The following is a 19,108-nucleotide window of genomic DNA, read 5'->3' as shown; positions in this document are numbered from 1 at the left end:
AATGAATCACAGTATCAAGAACAAGAGAGAAAATGAAAAACTCTTAAAAGAACTAAAAGCTAAATCTCTCTAAAGCATGAGAATGGGAAAACTGGCATTAGTGGCTTTGCTGAATTGACTTGGGACCCAGAGGCTGAACTACGTTTTACTTTGCCATGAGTCCCTCCTTTGCATACTGTATATGCTGCTTAGCTGACCAACCAGGAAGAACATCTTGAAAGGGTCACTGGGCTTCAAGTGTGGCTTCAAATTCAATTGCTATACCAGTTGTTCTAATGATTGAAGGGAACACATTTGCTGGCCTCTACCCATCTGAAGGGGAGAAGATCAAAAGGGACGCATGGATTTATAAGGACACTTCAAGCTATTTTTCCAAACAAACAAACAAACAAACAGAAAATTAAAACCAAACAACCAAACAAACAAAAAGCCCAGTAGTTGAAACCTGCTCTCATTTTGTTTTCATAAGCATTTGGAGGGGCTGCAGATATGTTAAAGGAAGATATGTAAAGATAAAAAAATTTCACATGTGATAATTTAATAGCCTATATCATTTTATTATATCATTGGCGGAGATACATTTAATTAATTAATTTAAAAATAGAGACTGGGCAATGGGTTGTCATTGCCTCATGCCAAGATGCTTTTAAAATTAGTTCTAAAGTCAAGCTAATAGATACTGCAGACACTGGGAAGCATTAACACTCAGGCATTTGTTCACAAGGAAAGAAAGTGGTTTCTCAGTGGTAGCCAACTGGTTTTGGGAGTTCTGCCTCTTTCTGGAAGATCCCTCTTTGTTTATCACTGTCCGATGAGCTCAACTCAATTGTACCTGCATTTTGCACTGTCATCTCACCCTCATTCATGTGTCATTCACCGCCTGTTAATTTCATTCCATTCCCATAATACTGTGAACTCCCTTAAGGGGAGAGAATGTAGCTCAACATCTCCTTATGTCAGTGGCTAAACAGTAAACACACAACAAAAGTACATATTCATGGGCAGTGGACTGAAGTTTGACTTACTTGAGGGACTACCAAATAGGCCATGTCATGCATCTACATTTCAGAGTCAGGTCTGCCAAGAACACATGAATGACTTTGAAAATACCACCTCCATGTAACATAAGATAGTTAAACTTAGAAGATGTCAATGAAAAGGTATAGGTAACTTTCCCCTGGGCCACTGCTTCAAACTCATTTACATTTGGGATTTGAATCTCTCAAGTTGCCCACTGCAGTACAGCTAATAAAAAGACAAGATAGGATAGAGGACTTGGAAAACCAAACTTAGAAGAGTTCAGGAAAAACTAGTTTTGTTTCCAAGATAAAAGATTGTGTGTGTGTGTGTGAGAGAGAGAGAGAGAGAGAGAGAGAGAGAGAGAGAGAGAGAGAGAGAGAGAGAGAGAGAGGGAGGGAGGGGGAGGGAGAGAGAGAGAGAGAGAGGGAAAGAGAGAGAGAGAGGGGGAGGAGAGGGGGGGGAGGAGAGAGAGAGAGAAAGAGAGAGAGAGAGAGAGAGAGGGAGAATCTTGTAGAAAAGAAGAATCAAAGGCAGAAAGATGGTATGACTGTTTATGTAATGGTACTACTTGCTGAGCTTTTGCAGAAATCAAAAGAAGAGTACAATAATGCAAAACATTTAATTAATTATAATAATTAATAGATGTGACAGAGAAAAAGAAATTCATCAGTGAGACTCATTGGACTGTCATAACTTTATAGAAAAATAAGTATAATTTAGGATATGACACACAAAGGCTTAGGCTAAGTACAGAGAATAGAAATATGTGTATAAAAAATCCCCACAGTTTAATGGGAAAGCCAATGCAATCCATACTAAATCAGTTATTTTCAGGGACACTTGAAAAATTAGATGTTGAGACAAATTAATGAGATTTGTAACTAGATGACTTTTCAATGAGAGGTCTCTTGAAAACTAACATTGCTCAGAGAGGTGATACATACAGCACAGAGGACATTATGATGGCGAGTAAGGTCTCTTTTAGAAGATGTAAGGACCAAATCTAAAAGGTCTCCCCCCACCCCCGCCCCACTCTCTCCAGCCATCTCTGTCTATCCTGCTTGTTATAAAGAAATGAGGGAAGGTAGTCAGTTCAAGCACCATGGCTTTTTGAGCCACGCTGTTCAGTTTTGTTTTTAACCTTGATACCCAGCTCTGAGTCTATTGATCATAAAAGTGTTACAGACAGTCACACCAGTGACATTTGTTATTGATATATAGGTTGGCGTTTTGAAGATTCAGAAATCTAAGAACTGGCAGTATATACTAAGAATGGAATTGTGCTAAGGGCCAAGGTAGTGTTTCATAGTCTTGGCACTTGTGGCCTTTCATGACAGATATTTCGTTACCACTGGGATCTTCTGTGTCTATGGCTATTGGCATCTCTGGCCTCTACCCACTGGACCCCAGTAGCATCTAGATCCTATCTGCTATAGCAACTGTGTTTCTAAGCCTTGTGTGATGCTTCCTGAGTAAAGCCTTAAACCCAGTTTGCAAGGTACTGATGCACAACAGAAAACAAAGACTCCTCAGAACAATGCACTGTGCAGCACTAAAGTGGTCCCATTAGGCAGTGAGGACTCTAGCCTCCTTTTTCAAACACCTTTGCCAAGTCATTCCACATTTAAATTTTCTACAAAGACCGACTGCAAAGCTTAACCACAAACTCCGTTCACTTGAGTGGTTCTGTGTGTGAATCGGAACAAGCAATGAGGGGCAATGGGACTCAGTTGTAAAAGCTGAAACTGTAAAAGGGGTTTAAAGACTTAAAACTGGTAACTCACCAGTTGCCGGTGAAATGTGTGGAACTGAAACTTTCTAATTACACAGTCTGTTCCAATGTGGTGTAAAACAATGAAGTTAATGGTATTTCTAAAATGTTTTACCTTTAGCGATAACATGGTAGTGGTCAAATTGTATCCAAAACAATCCAGGGAAGACTCTCTCCCACATGAGCTAGCCCCCTTTAGCATGGACTTAGCCAAATGCTACAGATTGGAGCTGTGGGGAACCATCACTGTTCTCAAGATAAAAGATGCTGACTGCTGTTGTATATTCAAATTATTCCCAATCAGTGTCAGAATCTTCAAAGTCACTTCAGTGAGAGATTGTCATATGGCTAAATACTGAAATTACAATGATAACTAGACATAATAATGCAATAGTCTCACTCTCAGTGGGAAAACGCATTAGGTTACATTACCAGAGCCCTTATTCATTTACCCTTTAAAGCAAGAATCTTACTCTCTGGAATTTGCTAACTGGCCTTGTTAAGGATGGGAGCCTGATGGACACATGGCTTTAGCAACACATCTACTCATGAGACCCACTGAGACACTGCTTTATACTGATCTTTCTCAGTGAACAGCCATACTGCTTTGATTCATTACAACATTTTCTAAAAGGTACTTGGTTTCTGACTGGAAATTATGCCTTTTGTGCATCTGAACATAATTTAAGGGCTCCCTCCCCATGCAGTGAACTTTAGTGAAATAAAATCATATCATAATGCAAAATCATAAAATATGATAAGAAAAGAAATGACTTTAGGGGAAAGGAAAATAACATGTGGACAGATCTCCAAAGGACAGAAATTCTAACATTTACTATAGCACTCCAAGCTTTAATTTGCAGCCATCACTTCCCCAGTTTAGATTATAAGTCCTGGGGAAAGTAGGAAATGATGATTGATAAGTTAAAAAAAAAATGCTACCAAAAGATATTCTAATTACAGTTGATATTTCTCTACACTTTCACTTGAATGCCTCCTGGTAGGGGGTGGGAGCAGAGGAAATCTGAAGCTCAGTTATTTGCTATTTAGTAAAAATGTGCTAAAATTTGCAACATTTGTGATTTATACACAGGAACTCAGGAGAGATGACACATAGGCCACGCCCATCTCTACCACCTGCTTCTCAGAGAAATAATGGCTAAGTGACCATGTGGTGTCTGGGGTTCCAGGACCAGCCAGGCATGTATTTTTAAGGATATCAGAACTTTGTATATCTGGAATCTTTTGGCCATCAGAGAAGGATATATACATGTAGTGATTGAACAAAGGAGAGGAGAGACCACAGGAATCCAGAAAGATTTTCCCTGATTAGGACAGAGAAAATTCATAAATGTGAAAATGAGGAAAAGAGAGGAAAAATAGCCAGAAGAGATAAAGTCACAAGCAGGGACCATAGACTTTCCTTCACATCTGTGGGGTTTGAAGGTGTATGTGTGTGCATGCACATGTATATAAGTGTATATGTGGAGGAGGGGGCACGGGCACGTATGTGTGGGTATGTAGTTACATGCAACTGTGTGCATACATGAGAAGCCTAGAGCCGGATTTTGGATGTCATTCCCTACCACTCTCTGCCTCTGCCTTGAGGTAGTGTTTCTCACTGAACCCAGGCTCTCCTTTTTTACTAGACTGGCGGCCCAGCAAGCTGATGGAACTGGTCTGTCTTCCATCCCTATCTCCTTCCCCAGTGCCAGAGTTACAGGTACCCACAGGCATACCAAGCTTTTTACATGAGTGATGAGGATTTGAACTCAGGTCCTCATGTTTACAAGTATTCTTGCCTACAGACCCACCTTCCCAGCCTGGGGGCCACACAATTTTAATTGCATGTTAATGAAGCACAAATTCGAGTCTCTTGTGACCTGCATCCCATATTGGATTCATGATCTAGACATTTTCTTATACTCAGTGATAGATTTCACTACATTAGCCTAGAGAGAATAAGACGGCTGTTTGCTCTAGGACAAGGAACCATATGAAGGTGAGTAAGGAGAACATATGGGCAGGGTGGACAGACTTAATATTGTACAAGCCAGCACCTTTCACTGGCTAGCTTAGCAAAACAGAACATGAGTGGTACATATGTGAAATTAAAAAACAAACAAACAAACAAACCAATGGACATGGAAATTCTACAGTTTGCTCTTCCCAAGACTACATAGAAAACATAAATCTTTCCTTATAGTAGGTCACAATAGGTCAGAGCTGACATGGAAATCCCTGTGATCTGAAGTCCTTCTCACTCTGCCCTTAGCAGAGCATTCTCCAGAAATTCAGACAGTAAAAAGGGCTAGGCACTGCCATTGTTGAAGCCCTGCAACTCAAATACTGTGTTTATGAACCAAAAGGAAGCTGACATCGCCATAAAGAAAACAGAACAAAACACAATAAACAAAAGAACAATGACAAAGAAGCTCTAGAAGGTTTACAGAGGTGATCCGCGTCTGTTGAGCCTTTGATCACAAAAAACAATAAAACTCTAAGAATAATAGGCATGGACTATTTTTGCCTCTTTGCAGAGTCCTTGCGTACACACAGAGATGAAACTCATAAGTTGGCGGTGCGTTCCCCATCCCCGCGAGCCTTCCTCACCAAACGTTCATGTGGATGCAGGCTGCAGTAGCTGCTAGACTGTGGAATATGAGAAGAATTGCCCAGCATTCCTCCATAGCCAGGCTGATTCATTCCACTGGAGGAGCTCCAAGGGTCACTGCTGTGATGGCCATCTGTAAAGGACAAAGAAAACCGTGACTTTTCTGAGGCATTCAGCCTTGCCTTTTAGAATAGGGTTTCTTCATATACTTGAAAATAACCTCCTGTTGTGTATTCATCTTTGTGTTGCTAAGCTGATTACATCACACGACAGTCATCATTATTTTTTCCCAAGTAGCTTTTTATATTGTCAAACAAACAGAAACATTGAAGTTTGTGTTCTTGGTTTAAAAAAAAAAAAAATCAACTGGAAAAGAACAGGACAGGTTTCTCTGCAGACTGATGTCAAGTAAGCAAGGTAATTCACGATGAAAGAAACAGGTCTTGGAAACTCCAGACCCCTCCTTTTATGAAAGTAATCTAAAAAGTTAAAGCATTACCAAACTTTGAGGGGAAAGATAAAATAGCTGAGACACCACCGTGCTGGCAAGGTTGCAAGTTTTAAGAGCCTACACCGAAATGACTACTGGCAAAGAACAGTCCGTGTTTAGAAGGTTGGGTTTCACTTCTGTGCCATGCACAATGCAGAGCGTTAATGTTGGGATTATTTTACAGTAAGTGGAGAAGAGGACTGTCACATATTTCGGTCCTCGGTCATTTTGGAATTTGGTATATGCCATATACAACTATATTGATTCTCCAGGAGCAATATGAGGAGTACATGCATGTCCTAAGATAGCTATTATGGTACAGGATAAAACTGACATCCTCTGCATCTCATAAATATATGAGGTAAAGAGTTTGAAAATAAACCATAAAGAGATGTTGTTTTAAAGTCTCTTTTAGTGTGCAGGTAACATTTCAGATTAACAGCAGAATAGAAACACTCTGAAAGATTCCGTTCATCCCCTGGCCCTGTGGTTATACAGACTGTGACTGTTTAATTTTGATTTTTGAAATAAACCTAAGGGCATAAGACAGCCTGAACCACTACTAATTAATTCACTTGGCTTTCCCCTCTCTTAGGAACTGGAAAAAAAATGAGTATTGGATTTATCCCAGGTCATGAGCTAGATGTTGAATATATACAGGCATGCCTCGTGGAAAACAAGCTTACTTTCACATGTATGTGATCACAGACTTTCAGATCATGCAAATTTCATCTGATATTTTATTTTATGAAGTTGCCTCCCCACACCCATACCCACACATCCCACTGACTTCTTAAATTCTGGAATCAGAATTTCAGAACCATTCTGGTCACAGAACACAGAAGAAGAGATGATAGCTTTCTACCTTTAAGAACCATGAGAGCAAACTCACACTTGCTATCTTGACAACTGTAGACTTGTAACCAAAAGATGAAAAGTAAAAATAGAAATAAGTGACCACAGTAATGAGTTTAAAATATGCCCATTGACAATGCCCTTGTTACCTTTCAATGTAGCTGCATGTTTACCAGATGGAGTGACGTGCGACAGACAGAATCATTAGGTCACTGTTTCTGACTGTGATCACTGTGTGTGTGTGTGTGTGTGTGTGTGTGTTGTGTGTTCATTCACGTGGAGGCCAGAAGGCATTCCTATGAGGTAGAGGCTCCCACTGCACCTAGAACTTTCTGGTTAGGGTAGTCTGGATGGCCAGCACTCTGGCCTGAGGCATCTGGAATCTACGCGGGCATTAAGGATCCAAACTCAGGTCCCCATCTTACACAGCAAGCATGACCCCCCTCTCAGCCACTCTTCCCGACCCAAAGTTAATATTCGATATATTTTGGATCTGGTATGGAATGCAGAAGTTTAAATGTCACCTTAAATTTAAATATGAAGTTCAGGACCCACTAACACTTGAAGTGGAGTGTGCATTTGACAAATAAATTGAGAATATGTATCACTGAATAAGTGTTTTCCTGAAACATTCTGACAACTTGATGCATGGGGTGGCAATACACTTTGGATTGTTAACACAGCGTACTCGACTCGATGCAGACTTATAAAAATATGTATTTTACATAAATTATGCTTTTCAGAGTAAATTAATATTTATCACATCCCATGATCTTGGCATAATGTTGTTTTGAAAGAATAGAATTAGATGTGTGCAAATTAATTGTGCTCATCATAAATGTCAACTGAAGTTTTTTTTTAGTATTCATATGCAGAAAAACAAATGTGATAAATGTGTTCCCCATAGTTTATGAGGTGTGCTATAGAAAGGCGCCTACTGCTTTAGTCTACCTGGCCTCTTTGCTATGTTTATAGTTCAAAACAACCAATTTCTCAGACACATAGAGGGATTTTATTCTCTTATCCATTTTCTTAATGAAAATCTGATTTTTGACATATCAAATCCTTGAGTTGGCAACATCTGTCAGCATCTGGAGGGTAATTTCTCCCATTGTTTGTAGCTGAAGGCAATAAGCCCATCGTCAGGGCACAGAGTTTACCCATGTCTAGCCATTGCGGCCCTGTGAGAGTTATATCTACATCAAGTCCCAAAGATAGAGGAGGCCTGTGGCCATGAGCTCAGTAGTATGTGGAACAAATTCTCCTTGATCCCAAGGGACCCATTCCACTCAATTTTATAGACTTTCTGTAGAAGTTCACATGTACACCAGCAATTTAAATAAGCTGATATGGAAGAGAAAGATGAATCTCTTTTTATCACAGTTGTTTTGAGTACACCCTCTGCAATTTCAGTGAGTCACCGGACAGCTCCCTTGGTATTGCTGCCCCAAGTGTGTTCTTGTTCCCACGTGTCACTGTCCTTAGGATAGTATCCTTTTTGCATTGCAGCAAGGCATACTCAAGTAAGGTATGCACATACAGGCAAAATGAGCTAGAGTTGTGTATTTACAGTTGCTGGTAAATCTCATGTCTAACCTCAGGGTATCTTGGGACTAAGATCATGACAGTTTTAAATAAGTTTCCTACGCATGGCAAAAATGGAATCCATAGCTCCTTTATGTCAATAAACGATCTGTGAAGTGGCTGGTGTCATTTTGATGATCCTGGTCTTTTCCAATTAGCAGAATGGAGCTAAGTGACCAGTGGCAATTGTATAAGCCCTAGGGATATATAACCATCTGTTTTTGACTGAAAACAGTGGATAATTAAAAGAACACATAGCCACTATCCACCACAAAGCTGTAATGTCCCTGCCGTGTACTCCTTGCACTCTCTTCAAAATTTTCTTTTACCTTAAATCACTTAGTATGTCTCAATACAGCTTTCTCTGTGCAGCATTTCATGTTTCAGCAGGTCACTTCTTCTTAAACAGAACCCTTGTTCTCACTTACCCATTACTAAGTGGATAAAAACTTTACAAATGGCTAGACCCAAGGGACTCTACTTCCTCTTGGCTAAATACAAGATCTTCAAAAACATACTCTGAGCTGGATGAGACGTGTCTAAACACGCACGTTTGGAAGATGGTAGAGACAATGAAGACCAACAATCTTGGAAGACCAGCAAGGCATTTGTTTTATATGAAGCAAAGCAATTCAATTTTAACCCATTACAGGTCAAAGGCCTTTAATGTAAGAGGAAAAGAATGTCTTAGGTAAGTTTTTCTTAATTTGGTAAGGAATCCACTTGCTAAGAGGGGAAAACACTGCTCCCACTCTACACTGATCTATGGTTTCACTTTTTTTGCCCTGCATTTAACACTGACTGGCCCATGGACTTCCCGCAGGCAAAGAAGCACCTTACCTTGCATGAAGAAGGAGCTAGGGAAAGTGCTGGCTGCTGGTTTGGAGGAAGGATAGCCTGGAGAGTCCCTATTGTAGTCGGCAGTGCTTGCTGAAGGAGCGTAGACCTGAGGAAAGAGAACCATAAGAATTTTCTTTTCTACAGTGACCAAAATGTCTCTATATCCATGGTTTGGTAAGACACTGGCACAAAAGCACAAAAGTTGGATGCTGTAAAAGTCTAAACCTCATCCAACCCTTGAAACACTGCCTCCTTTGAATACAGGGGAGCGGGGGGGGGGGGGTGGGGGGAAGTTCTGTATATTTGTGTCAACATAAAATAATCAGGAATGAGATTTTCCAGTCCAGGCGAGAACACCGCAAACCATGTCTAGTGGTAAATACACTCTGCAGGCCACAGAATAGCCCCATCTACAGATTCCTTTCTTTTTTAAACACAGATGGCCAGTGAGCATGTTAAGGGTAAAACAGAAAGGCTGCATGTAGTCTCTCCCCAAAGACAGACTAAACTTCTACCTTTCAATTAAAAATTTCACTTGCAATCCAAGAGGGAAAGAGGAGGCAGGCAGAAGGAGGGAAGAAGGGAGGGCAGAAATGGGGGGGAGGGAAGGAGGGAGGGCAGAGATGGGGGGAGGAAGGGAGGAACAGAAAGAGAACAGATGAACCAGGAAATGCATGATAAATACATATATCTTAGACTATTACAGCCACACAGTGTCTGCTGAGATGCATGAAAAAGGCCATTAAATGTCCGGATCAACCAAAGACCACCAACAAACAGTATGCACACAGGAAGAAGGGGTTGTCTTTTTTTTAAGTGTTTGTTATATATCTATGTACAGTAAACTTTAAAAGTGTGCCAAAAACCTAATTTACTTAACATTGGCTTACTAATCCTCATGGGGCTCAGGAAATCAGTGCCTTATAAAAATAGCCCTCGTGTTTTCTTGTTTATGTTTCCTTGAAGCTGGATAGCACCACAGCAAAGCATAAATTCATAAGGTATAGTTTAACTTTAATTGGTTTTTCTCCCTGGCCTTTTCTGCTAAATATATATATATTTTTTCCTTTTTAATTCCCATTTTCTTTTGCTCTAAAAGTTCCTCTCTCCAGATGGTCGGAAAGACTGAACGGCTCATCCTCTTGATGAAAATGGATACCTTCCTGCCTCCATTTTGAAGCAGGCACAGCGGCTCACAAACTTGGCAGTGAGCCTACACTGATATTCACAGGTCACAGTGAGAGGAGACGAAATTCACCAACAAAAAGGCAGCGGCAGGAGTACAAAAAAAAAAAAAAAGGAAACAAAAAAAGCTCCATTTTTTTTTTTGCCACGTATATCAAACAAACACCCTGAAAATTATATAATTCTCTCAGCACAACCATGACTCATAACGTGTAAGCATTAATAGCAGGTTTAGGATTTCACAAAGGGTAGGTCCACAGAGACAGATGTGGGAAATGTGCTTCTGCATCCATACATCAAATAAATGCTCCACACGCCCTTGAAAATCTAGAGGTCCCGGACATTAAACAGAACCAAACAAACCAAAAGGAGCCACTCATGCTGTGGGCAGCAAGGATGATGTCCCCCTAAGTCACGGAGGGATTTAAGGATTCCATTCTGTGATTTTTTTCTCTACTTCTTATGTGTATGGACACTAATTTATTTCTATTTCTATTTCTAGAGGGTTCATAATAAGGGATGGGGAAGTGGCACATTATTTCTGAAAGATCTCTAAGCAACAAAGAATGAAACATAGGGCGGGGATTCATCTTGCATCCTTCCTGGGAACTACACAGCCAACAAACAGATGTGTGCTACCACAGGATGCAGGAAGCCCAGGGGGAGGCTAAAGGGTGAAAGAAAGATTCCTTCCGGGAAATGGGCAAAGTGATCATTAAGTTCAAATGACAGAATGGACACACCATGACTGTAGTATGTCCACATGCCCCAGCCTGACATGTGCTGGCCCATCAGTCTTAATGTAAGCTGACTGTATTCAGTACTGTATTTCACATTGTAGGAAGCAATACATATTTACTGAAAAAAAAAAAATGGCATTTCCATGCTTCAACTACCTGTGTGTTGAAAACAACTGGAATCAACAATTTATAGCTTAATTTTAGTAACTACCCTACCACTGTTAGCCTTAAACATGCACAGAAGAATATCAACACATTTGTTCATATTAACGTGGCTCATCTCTCTCTCTCCTTTTCAACTTTGGTAAAATTATTTTAGACCCTTGGGGAAAGATAGGAAAATTTTAAAATCAATTTTAGTTATACATAAGAAAGCTACTTTGACTCTAAATTATGAATAAATTAAAATACCTAAGGGATAACATTAGTAAAATTCATGAATATTTCCTGCTTGTGGAAGATTACTACCTACAAGATGAAATAAATTTTTAAGCATACAGTGCAATATGTAATTTCTGATTTCCTGATGCTGTAGTCAATTGTAGAATTGTTTTGTTCTGGATTTTTGAGACACTGTCTCTCTATTATGTAGCTGTGGCTGTCCCAAGAGTTACTGTACAGACCAGGCTGGCAGTGAACACACAGAGCTTCACCTACCTCTGCCTCCCAAGTGCTGAGATTAAAGGCCTGTACCACCATGCCAAGTGGAGATTCTTTACACAAGATAAAAATTCCCGTTAACCCAGAGCACATTTTTATGTTTTATTTTTTTAAAACAGATACTTTCTATGCATCTTCTAAACCACAGAGCTGCTTTTATAGCAGCTTGCAGCAAAGTCATAACACTCGTTTTCCATTTAGGTAAGGTGTCCTTCTTCATCTCGAATGTCATTTTAAGGCAAATGATCTATATTTTTGTTTATATAAATGAATATTGCACATAGTGTGTTTTTGGAAAGCTGGAGAGACCAATGACCTTCTTTAACCTCCCACGTGTTATTTATTCACTTACAGCTGACTGATGATAGCACCGGGAATAAGACCCAAGACATGGAACGACCTAGGAAAATATGCTACCACTCGATCATATGCCAGCCCTGACCCATGAGGAAAAACATGAGCTTTAACATTTATAAAATCCAAAAATGAAAGTTCAAGAAACTGTTTTAACATACAGAACCTATTGGAGCTACACAATAATTTGTCATTCTTTATTTTTCACCATTTGATACATAGGATCATTTAAAATGGTAGTGCAGGTACGAGATGATATCTACATCAACAGCAATGATGAGATGCTCACGCTACCTTTTTAATGTTTCAAATTTTAAGGATGATGACAGCCAATGGGCAGCGGCAGTATTTCTTTGTCACTTAATTATTTTTTCAGTTTCTCAATCTCAAGTGGTCTATGTGGCAGTCTCCATAAGTTGTTTTATAATGATATTAATTTCAATAAAGCCTCATATATTTGCTTTATTATTTTTCTAGGTCTATAGAAAGATTACTTATTTAATTGGAATTGTTTTAACATTAATTTTTTTTTTAAATCTGCTAAAAAAAAAAAAAAAAAAAAGCCCTAGCCCAATTTGAAAGGAAAACTCGAAAATCAGTGAAATATTACTTAAGTGATCCCAATAAAGAAGCAAAGGAAAATGTCATGGGAAACAGAAGTTCATATACCTGCGGAAAGGTAACAGGTCAAGACGGATACTGCCCTCTGATTCTCCCCACCAGTGTAAGTAAAGCCGTATGAAATGTTGCCAAATTAGAATAGGGGGGTTGTTAGCTGTAGCTAAAAGGTCATCAAGGCTCCACTCAAGTAATTTGATAAGAAGAAACTTCATGGAAAATCAATAGTATAATATATTTCACATTAAACCTTAACAACACCATTCTCTCTCAACATGCCGAATTTAAAGTAAAATCATGGAAACTGAAAGTTTAACAATGATCTCTCTCAGTAACATGAAACCGGAGACTGATGGAAGTATAAACAAGATTTCATTTTACAGCCAGAATTTCTATTGTAATTTAAGAATGATAGTAAGGTGCTTTAGCTGCTACCTAATGATCTTTTCTAGAGCCATCAAGAAAATGATAGTATAAATTCTTCTACCCATGAGAAAAGAGATCAAATAGGAACACTCCTCCCAAACCAGGTATGAGGAGCGTGGTCCTTGCAATCCTTAGCCCTTCTCCCCTTGGCTTATGGGCTTCATTTAGAAACATTAAGCATAACAAGGCTATACTTTGTGCAGGACCTCTTGTGAAACCGATTTTGTGGTAGCAGTCCACAGTATACGGCGAGACAAGGTGCTGCTATCAACAGTGCCCTTCTTACTTCTTAAAGCTGAAGAACGGCAGAAAGGTGAAAAGTACTGGCCCACATGAGCCGGAGTCTGACTGGGAGTTCCAACATTCAACTTTTACCCTCTCTGGCCTCTAAACTCTTCTCTGTGAAATGGGAGCAAGAAGACCTACTGTGCAAGAAGACTAGTAAGAGGTGAATGGTGCCACGTGTGTAAAGTGACTAGAAAGGAGCCCGACACACAGTGAGTATGCAGGAAATGATCAAGCACTCATGTTTACGTGAGTACAAATGCAACTCAGGAAGGTTTGCCTTTCCTCATTAACAATCTTCTAAGTGACAATAAGGCAAAGAGAGTAGAGTTGTTATTCTATATTCTATATAAAACGTCCTTCTTAAGTTGAGACAGTCTTTATTTTTAAATTTTATTTATTCTTACATATTTTGATTTATAATAGAATGACATCATTTTCCTCTTTCCCTTTCTTCCTTCCAGCCCTTACTCTCACACTGATAGACTCTTCATTATTGTCACACGCATACACATGTACATGTATACATGAACATGTAAACCCAGCCTGCTGAGTCCATTTGTGTTGGTTGCATGTAGCACAAGACATTCCTAAACAGCAACATGAGCCACACTTTGGGACAGTTTACAGAAAATCTTGTGGGATCTCATTAATCTTTTCTTTCTATACCAGTTTTATTTACACATTATAAGGCCTACTTACATTGTAACCATGTATAGATAAGTAATGTGCTTCCTGAAAGGGAAACGGTAACTCAGAAGACCAGAGGAAATGGCTTCAGACCATGTAAAACGATGGGCAGTGGTCACTGTGTGGAGTGAATGAGAGCCACTATATCGTACAAAAGGTCTTCACCGGCCCTTAATGTTACTACCACCCATTGGCGATTCTGCAAGTACAATGTCAATACGTAATTTCCAAAGAGAACCATCATAGCAGAAACCGTATGAGGCAGGAACTAAAATGGCATGATGATTTCAGATCCTTACAGAGAGTTACTGTTTGGTTGCAATGAGCAGAAATTACCACATTAAAATGATGCCACAGATGCCCAAGTGCTGGCTTGGCATTTCCTCTCCACTTACCCTGAGCTCAGTCCTGAAAAGATTTTAACATGTTCTCAATTGTGATAGTCAAACACTCACATGACAAGAGTTTAGCATGTGCTGCAGGGTCTGTTGGCCTCAGCATGGCCTTTGAAACCTCCTAGCTGATCATCACTCAGGAAGAACATAGACTCTCATGGGCTCGAGAGATGGCTCAGAGGTTAAGAGCACTGTCTGTTCTTCCAAAGGTCCTGAGTTCAATTCCCATTAACCACACTGTGGTTCACAACCATCTACAATGAGATCTGGTGCCCTCCTCTGGAACATAGGCCTACATACAGGAAGAATGCTGTATAAATACTAAATAAATAGAAGGCACTGAGACATGGGTCTCACCTAGAAGACAGGGCAGTTGAAGGTCAGGATTATGTGTATATTCACAAGAATGAGATGTACATTGTTAGGTTCTATGTGACCAAGCAAAAGTGAAATTGTCAGCTGACCCACAGGTAAACAGAAGGAAGATGTACTTCAAGAAAAAGCCTCCAGACTAGATATACATAGGCTTGGCAGGTTCTGGAATTATTCATCTATGAATCAGACTCAAAGGAATCAAATTTCCACTCTTACAATTCATTGTGAAGATACAACAAAGTAATTTATCTCTTGGGGACTTGGTTCCTTCGTTTGTCATGTGGGGTGAGTATAACTGCGAGGATGCTTGATAATACCCCACCAATCATAATCCCTAATAAATCACTGGCACTCCACAAACACACAAAATTTACACTGTCATAAACTTACTCGCTGCCTTCCAACAATGTGTCACCAAAAGCACTGTCTGATATGGTTGTCACTTGTAACCTGAGGTTATTTTAACTGAACTTAATGAAAATGACTTTTCATTTGTAAGTCACACTGGTCATGTTTCAGACGCTCAAGAGCAATAGACAGCCACTGGCTACTGGACAGCATCAGCCCAGAACTATCTACCCATAAAACACCCTGCCACACAGTGCCAGGGTAGAGGCGGGACTGTCAATAAGGAGTGTCTGGCCATATCGCCACCCACTGTAAGGAGAGGCAAATTCTAGGTATTCTTAGTATAGGGCATGTGACCGATGCACAACCAATGTCCATCTGTGGGATGGCATGGTGCTGCAACTAGTGTCTTTTTGTTTTTAAAATCCTATGTACTATTACATATTTGAGTCTTTTTTCTTTCACAGCCATCGGAAAAATGACTGCCAGTTGGAGAGTGTAATATACACCATGGAAGAGTAGTTGTGAGCCTAGATCTTTGCCTATGCTGGAAATGAAGATCGTGAGCTGCAAGTTCACTCTGCACCATTAATTGGTTCCGAGGAAGAAATTACAGTTGAACATGGCACTGCCACTTAAAAAAAAAAAAAACAACAGTAAAAAAGTCTATGTCTTTCTGGCTGGTTTTCATATTTTCATATTATCAGTGACTGGGTATCCTTCCTCTATAGTCTCTCCTTTTATGACTTTGACTTTCTTCGTTCTTTTATAGATGCTATCTTTAACTTGTCATGTCACCTTTATACCTGCTGCTCTCCGATGCTCAGCCTGGCTTCACTTCATGCTTTCAAAGCTCAAAGGAGTTCAGTCTCATTTTGCCAAATGAGCAGCAGTTAGAGGGTTTGCCCAGGTGTGGATACAGTGAGCCAACTCTTCCTGTCTGCGCAGTCTCTCTTCTGAGGTCTATGCTGACATCCTCCTTAAAGACTTGAAATGGCCAGCAAGAGGGTAAGGGAAGTTAACAGAATCAAATGATAGCTCAGCCATGCACTGTAAGATGGAAAGGCAGCCAATCACTCAAGAACTCAAAACCTCTGAGACAAGAGCAAATGCCAGGAATTACGCTTCTTCAACAGACACATTCGTAGTCTGTGCTGCAATGCCAAGGAATACTGACGGTGAAGACAGGACCACACAGCCATATGATCACAGAAGCAATTGCATTTAGAGACACAAACACCAATGTGTATGGGTCTCTACTGACACACAGAGACACGCTTCTTATTAAAAAAAAAAATGTACAAGCATGAGAAAATGTTGTGAAGATCCTTAAATTTTCAAAGGAATCAAATAGTTCTATGTGTTCTAAACCAACCCACAATGAAGATTTCATTTCTTAAATTATTTTTATTGCCATTTTGGGGCTCAAGTAGGAGTGGCTAGGTCATGGGAGAATTTTTCACAACTATCCAAACGCATGTAAAACTCACCAGTTATATGTGAAGTGCCTATATTTTATTGCTACTAGCAGAATGATATCTGCTTTCCATTCTAATAGGTTACATCACAAAAAATATCAGAAAGAAAAGCTATATGTATTTTCCCAAAGAAATTCTTTGAACATGTTAGTATGTTCAGAATAAATTCCAATCAACATACATCCACACGTCCTATAATAAATACTACATATCAATTTCCTCCTTCCAAATATTAGTTGAATCTTGATTATTCATTCGTGAGTCATGAAACCTGAAGCTAAATCCTTTAAGTTAATTTCAACCAGTAGATTTTTTTTCCCTCATCAAGCAAATTTCCATTTTTGTGTTAAGAAGTAAGAGACTTCCAAGAATTTCTGTCCCTTGCTTGCTTGTCTTTATTAATCAAATGACAAGTAAAAAAATATCAAGAGAATGCAGAAGGCAAGAGGGGGGGTGGTTAAGTAACGCTCAGTGTGCAGGTGGACAGACAGCAGCTGGTGCCCTCCTCTCCTAGTCACTGTAGTCAGCCTGCTAGGAGCCCTGTGGCTGCACAGATGACAGCCACATTGATACTACACTGTGAGATGGAAGAGGTTCTCTCTGCTACGATGTCACATACACATTTGAGATTCTGTGCTCTTTGTACATACTATGTTATTGAAATCTCACAGCCATTCCAGCTATAAGAAAGGCAGAGGGTTATCAAAGAAAAATGAAGGAAAACAATTAATAATAGCATCCCAACTTGACACAGTTTTCCAGGGCTGCAAAGAGACCCATTCCCAAGGTCTGTGAAGATCCAAGTTCTTGTCATGGCTGACAGGGCCAACTGATGACAATGCATACAGCTAACATGTTACTTTTGATAGGCTAGGCATGGCTCCAGCCAAATTGTGCATATAATTTTGTTTCTTTCCCTTGGTCTATTGTTTTATTCCCATTCCAGTTTCACAGATAAAGAGTGCATGGCACAGAGAGTTTAAGTAACTGAAATGCTCAATGTCACATAGCTAATCCAGTGGCAAATTTGAGATTCAGAATCATGTAGCCCCCTTTCAGACTTGACATCTTAAGCAGTGTAATGGTAAGTTCTGGGGTGCAGACACTCTCTAAAGTGTTAGTAATGCACTTTTAACCAAAAGCTTTGCTGAGGCCTGGCTTGACCATTTGAGGTGCTATTTTGTCCAAAGTGGATTCTAGGCAGTGGAACTCTTGGGAGCTGCTATAAGAAACATCATTTCCAGAATGAGGTTGCCCCCTCCAAAAAAAAAAAAAAAAACCCTGCAGGTATACATATAGAGTTGTTTGTTGGCTCTGGAGACAGAGAGAGACACAAAGTCATCTGCTAAGAGTTCCATGGGATTCAAATGTGAAAATAACTCAGGACCAAATTCAAGGGCAATAAGAACAGTGTTATTCATGAACTAAAATACAGTATGGATATGCCTTGTCTGTGTACACTAGCCTTTAGCTCCAATTTTTCATTTTATTTTTGCAACTGCAGTTCTCTTGCACTTGGCACTAATTGAGCAGACACTGAGTTTGCTATTGCATTCTACTTGGTATATCACAAAAATGTTCACTGCCAACATCATGAGCACCTTGGCCTGAACTGCACGTGCCTTATTCTGATCAAGTTACTCCTTGCTAATGGTCTCTAGAAACACTGACTTGCACCACACCGGGTCGAGTTGAAACAGACGTTTTCCTGGTTCTATTCTTTATGTCACCCATTCCCATAAGAGTTGGCTTCATCACAGGCCTGGGATTGGCACAGGGAAAACTCTGTGGATGCTAAGTACATCACAACTCTTTAATATGTTCTCAACACCTAACTAAGTTGTTACCCAACTATTATTTATTGCATGCTCATCAGAAAATTAAAGGTAATGTTAAGAAGAACCTGATGTATGATCAAACTACTTTTCATCATTCTGGTTATTTTAAATCTTCAATAGCTGTGGCTCTACCATAGGCTATATCTTTATTTATACTAATGGCAACAAATTCTTGCTCTCCAGGTACATATAACAGATTATTTCCTATCTCAATGCTTTCTTCACCTTCAGCAGCCAAATGGTATTTTTATAGTGACAAGTACTGTTTCATTACGAGGTGTTGAAACATCAAAATGGTGTGTTGTATCTGCCAATAAATAGCTCAGTGACCTCTAAAAACACTGTTTTCTCAATTAAATAAGGGCTGAAAATCTTCCTCAGGAAAGCAATTCCTAAGAGTCTACCACAATGACAGAAATGAACTCTTACTCCAATGTTGATTATTGACTTTTATCCTATAGTGGCCTCCAAGAAAGCCTTCTAAGGCTACTGGTCTACCTGGTCACAGAAATAACAAGGTTAAAAGCAGCATTCTACTGGTA

The 19,108-nt window shown here is 39.7% G+C and overlaps 1 protein-coding gene across 20 annotated transcripts in view; it reads right to left on the bottom strand.

Annotated features, from left to right (window-relative positions):
• The window catches only part of Tcf4 (transcription factor 4), a 336,672-nt gene that overhangs the window by 42,359 nt on the left and 275,205 nt on the right, over positions 1 to 19,108 (bottom strand). For all 20 annotated transcript variants that reach the window (XM_051163532.1, XM_051163535.1, XM_051163534.1 and 17 more), the window contains 2 exons: positions 9,175 to 9,280; positions 5,405 to 5,538 (listed from right to left, as the gene is read on the bottom strand). In XM_051163532.1, coding sequence (XP_051019489.1) covers positions 5,405 to 5,538; positions 9,175 to 9,280 — 240 coding nt within the window. The remainder of the gene's footprint in view (positions 1 to 5,404; positions 5,539 to 9,174; positions 9,281 to 19,108) is intronic.

Source organism: Acomys russatus, chromosome 20 (genome assembly GCF_903995435.1).
Source record: "Acomys russatus chromosome 20, mAcoRus1.1, whole genome shotgun sequence".
In the NCBI taxonomy this organism is placed as follows: Eukaryota; Metazoa; Chordata; class Mammalia; order Rodentia; family Muridae; genus Acomys; species Acomys russatus.
This window is presented reverse-complemented; position numbering and strand designations above follow the sequence as displayed.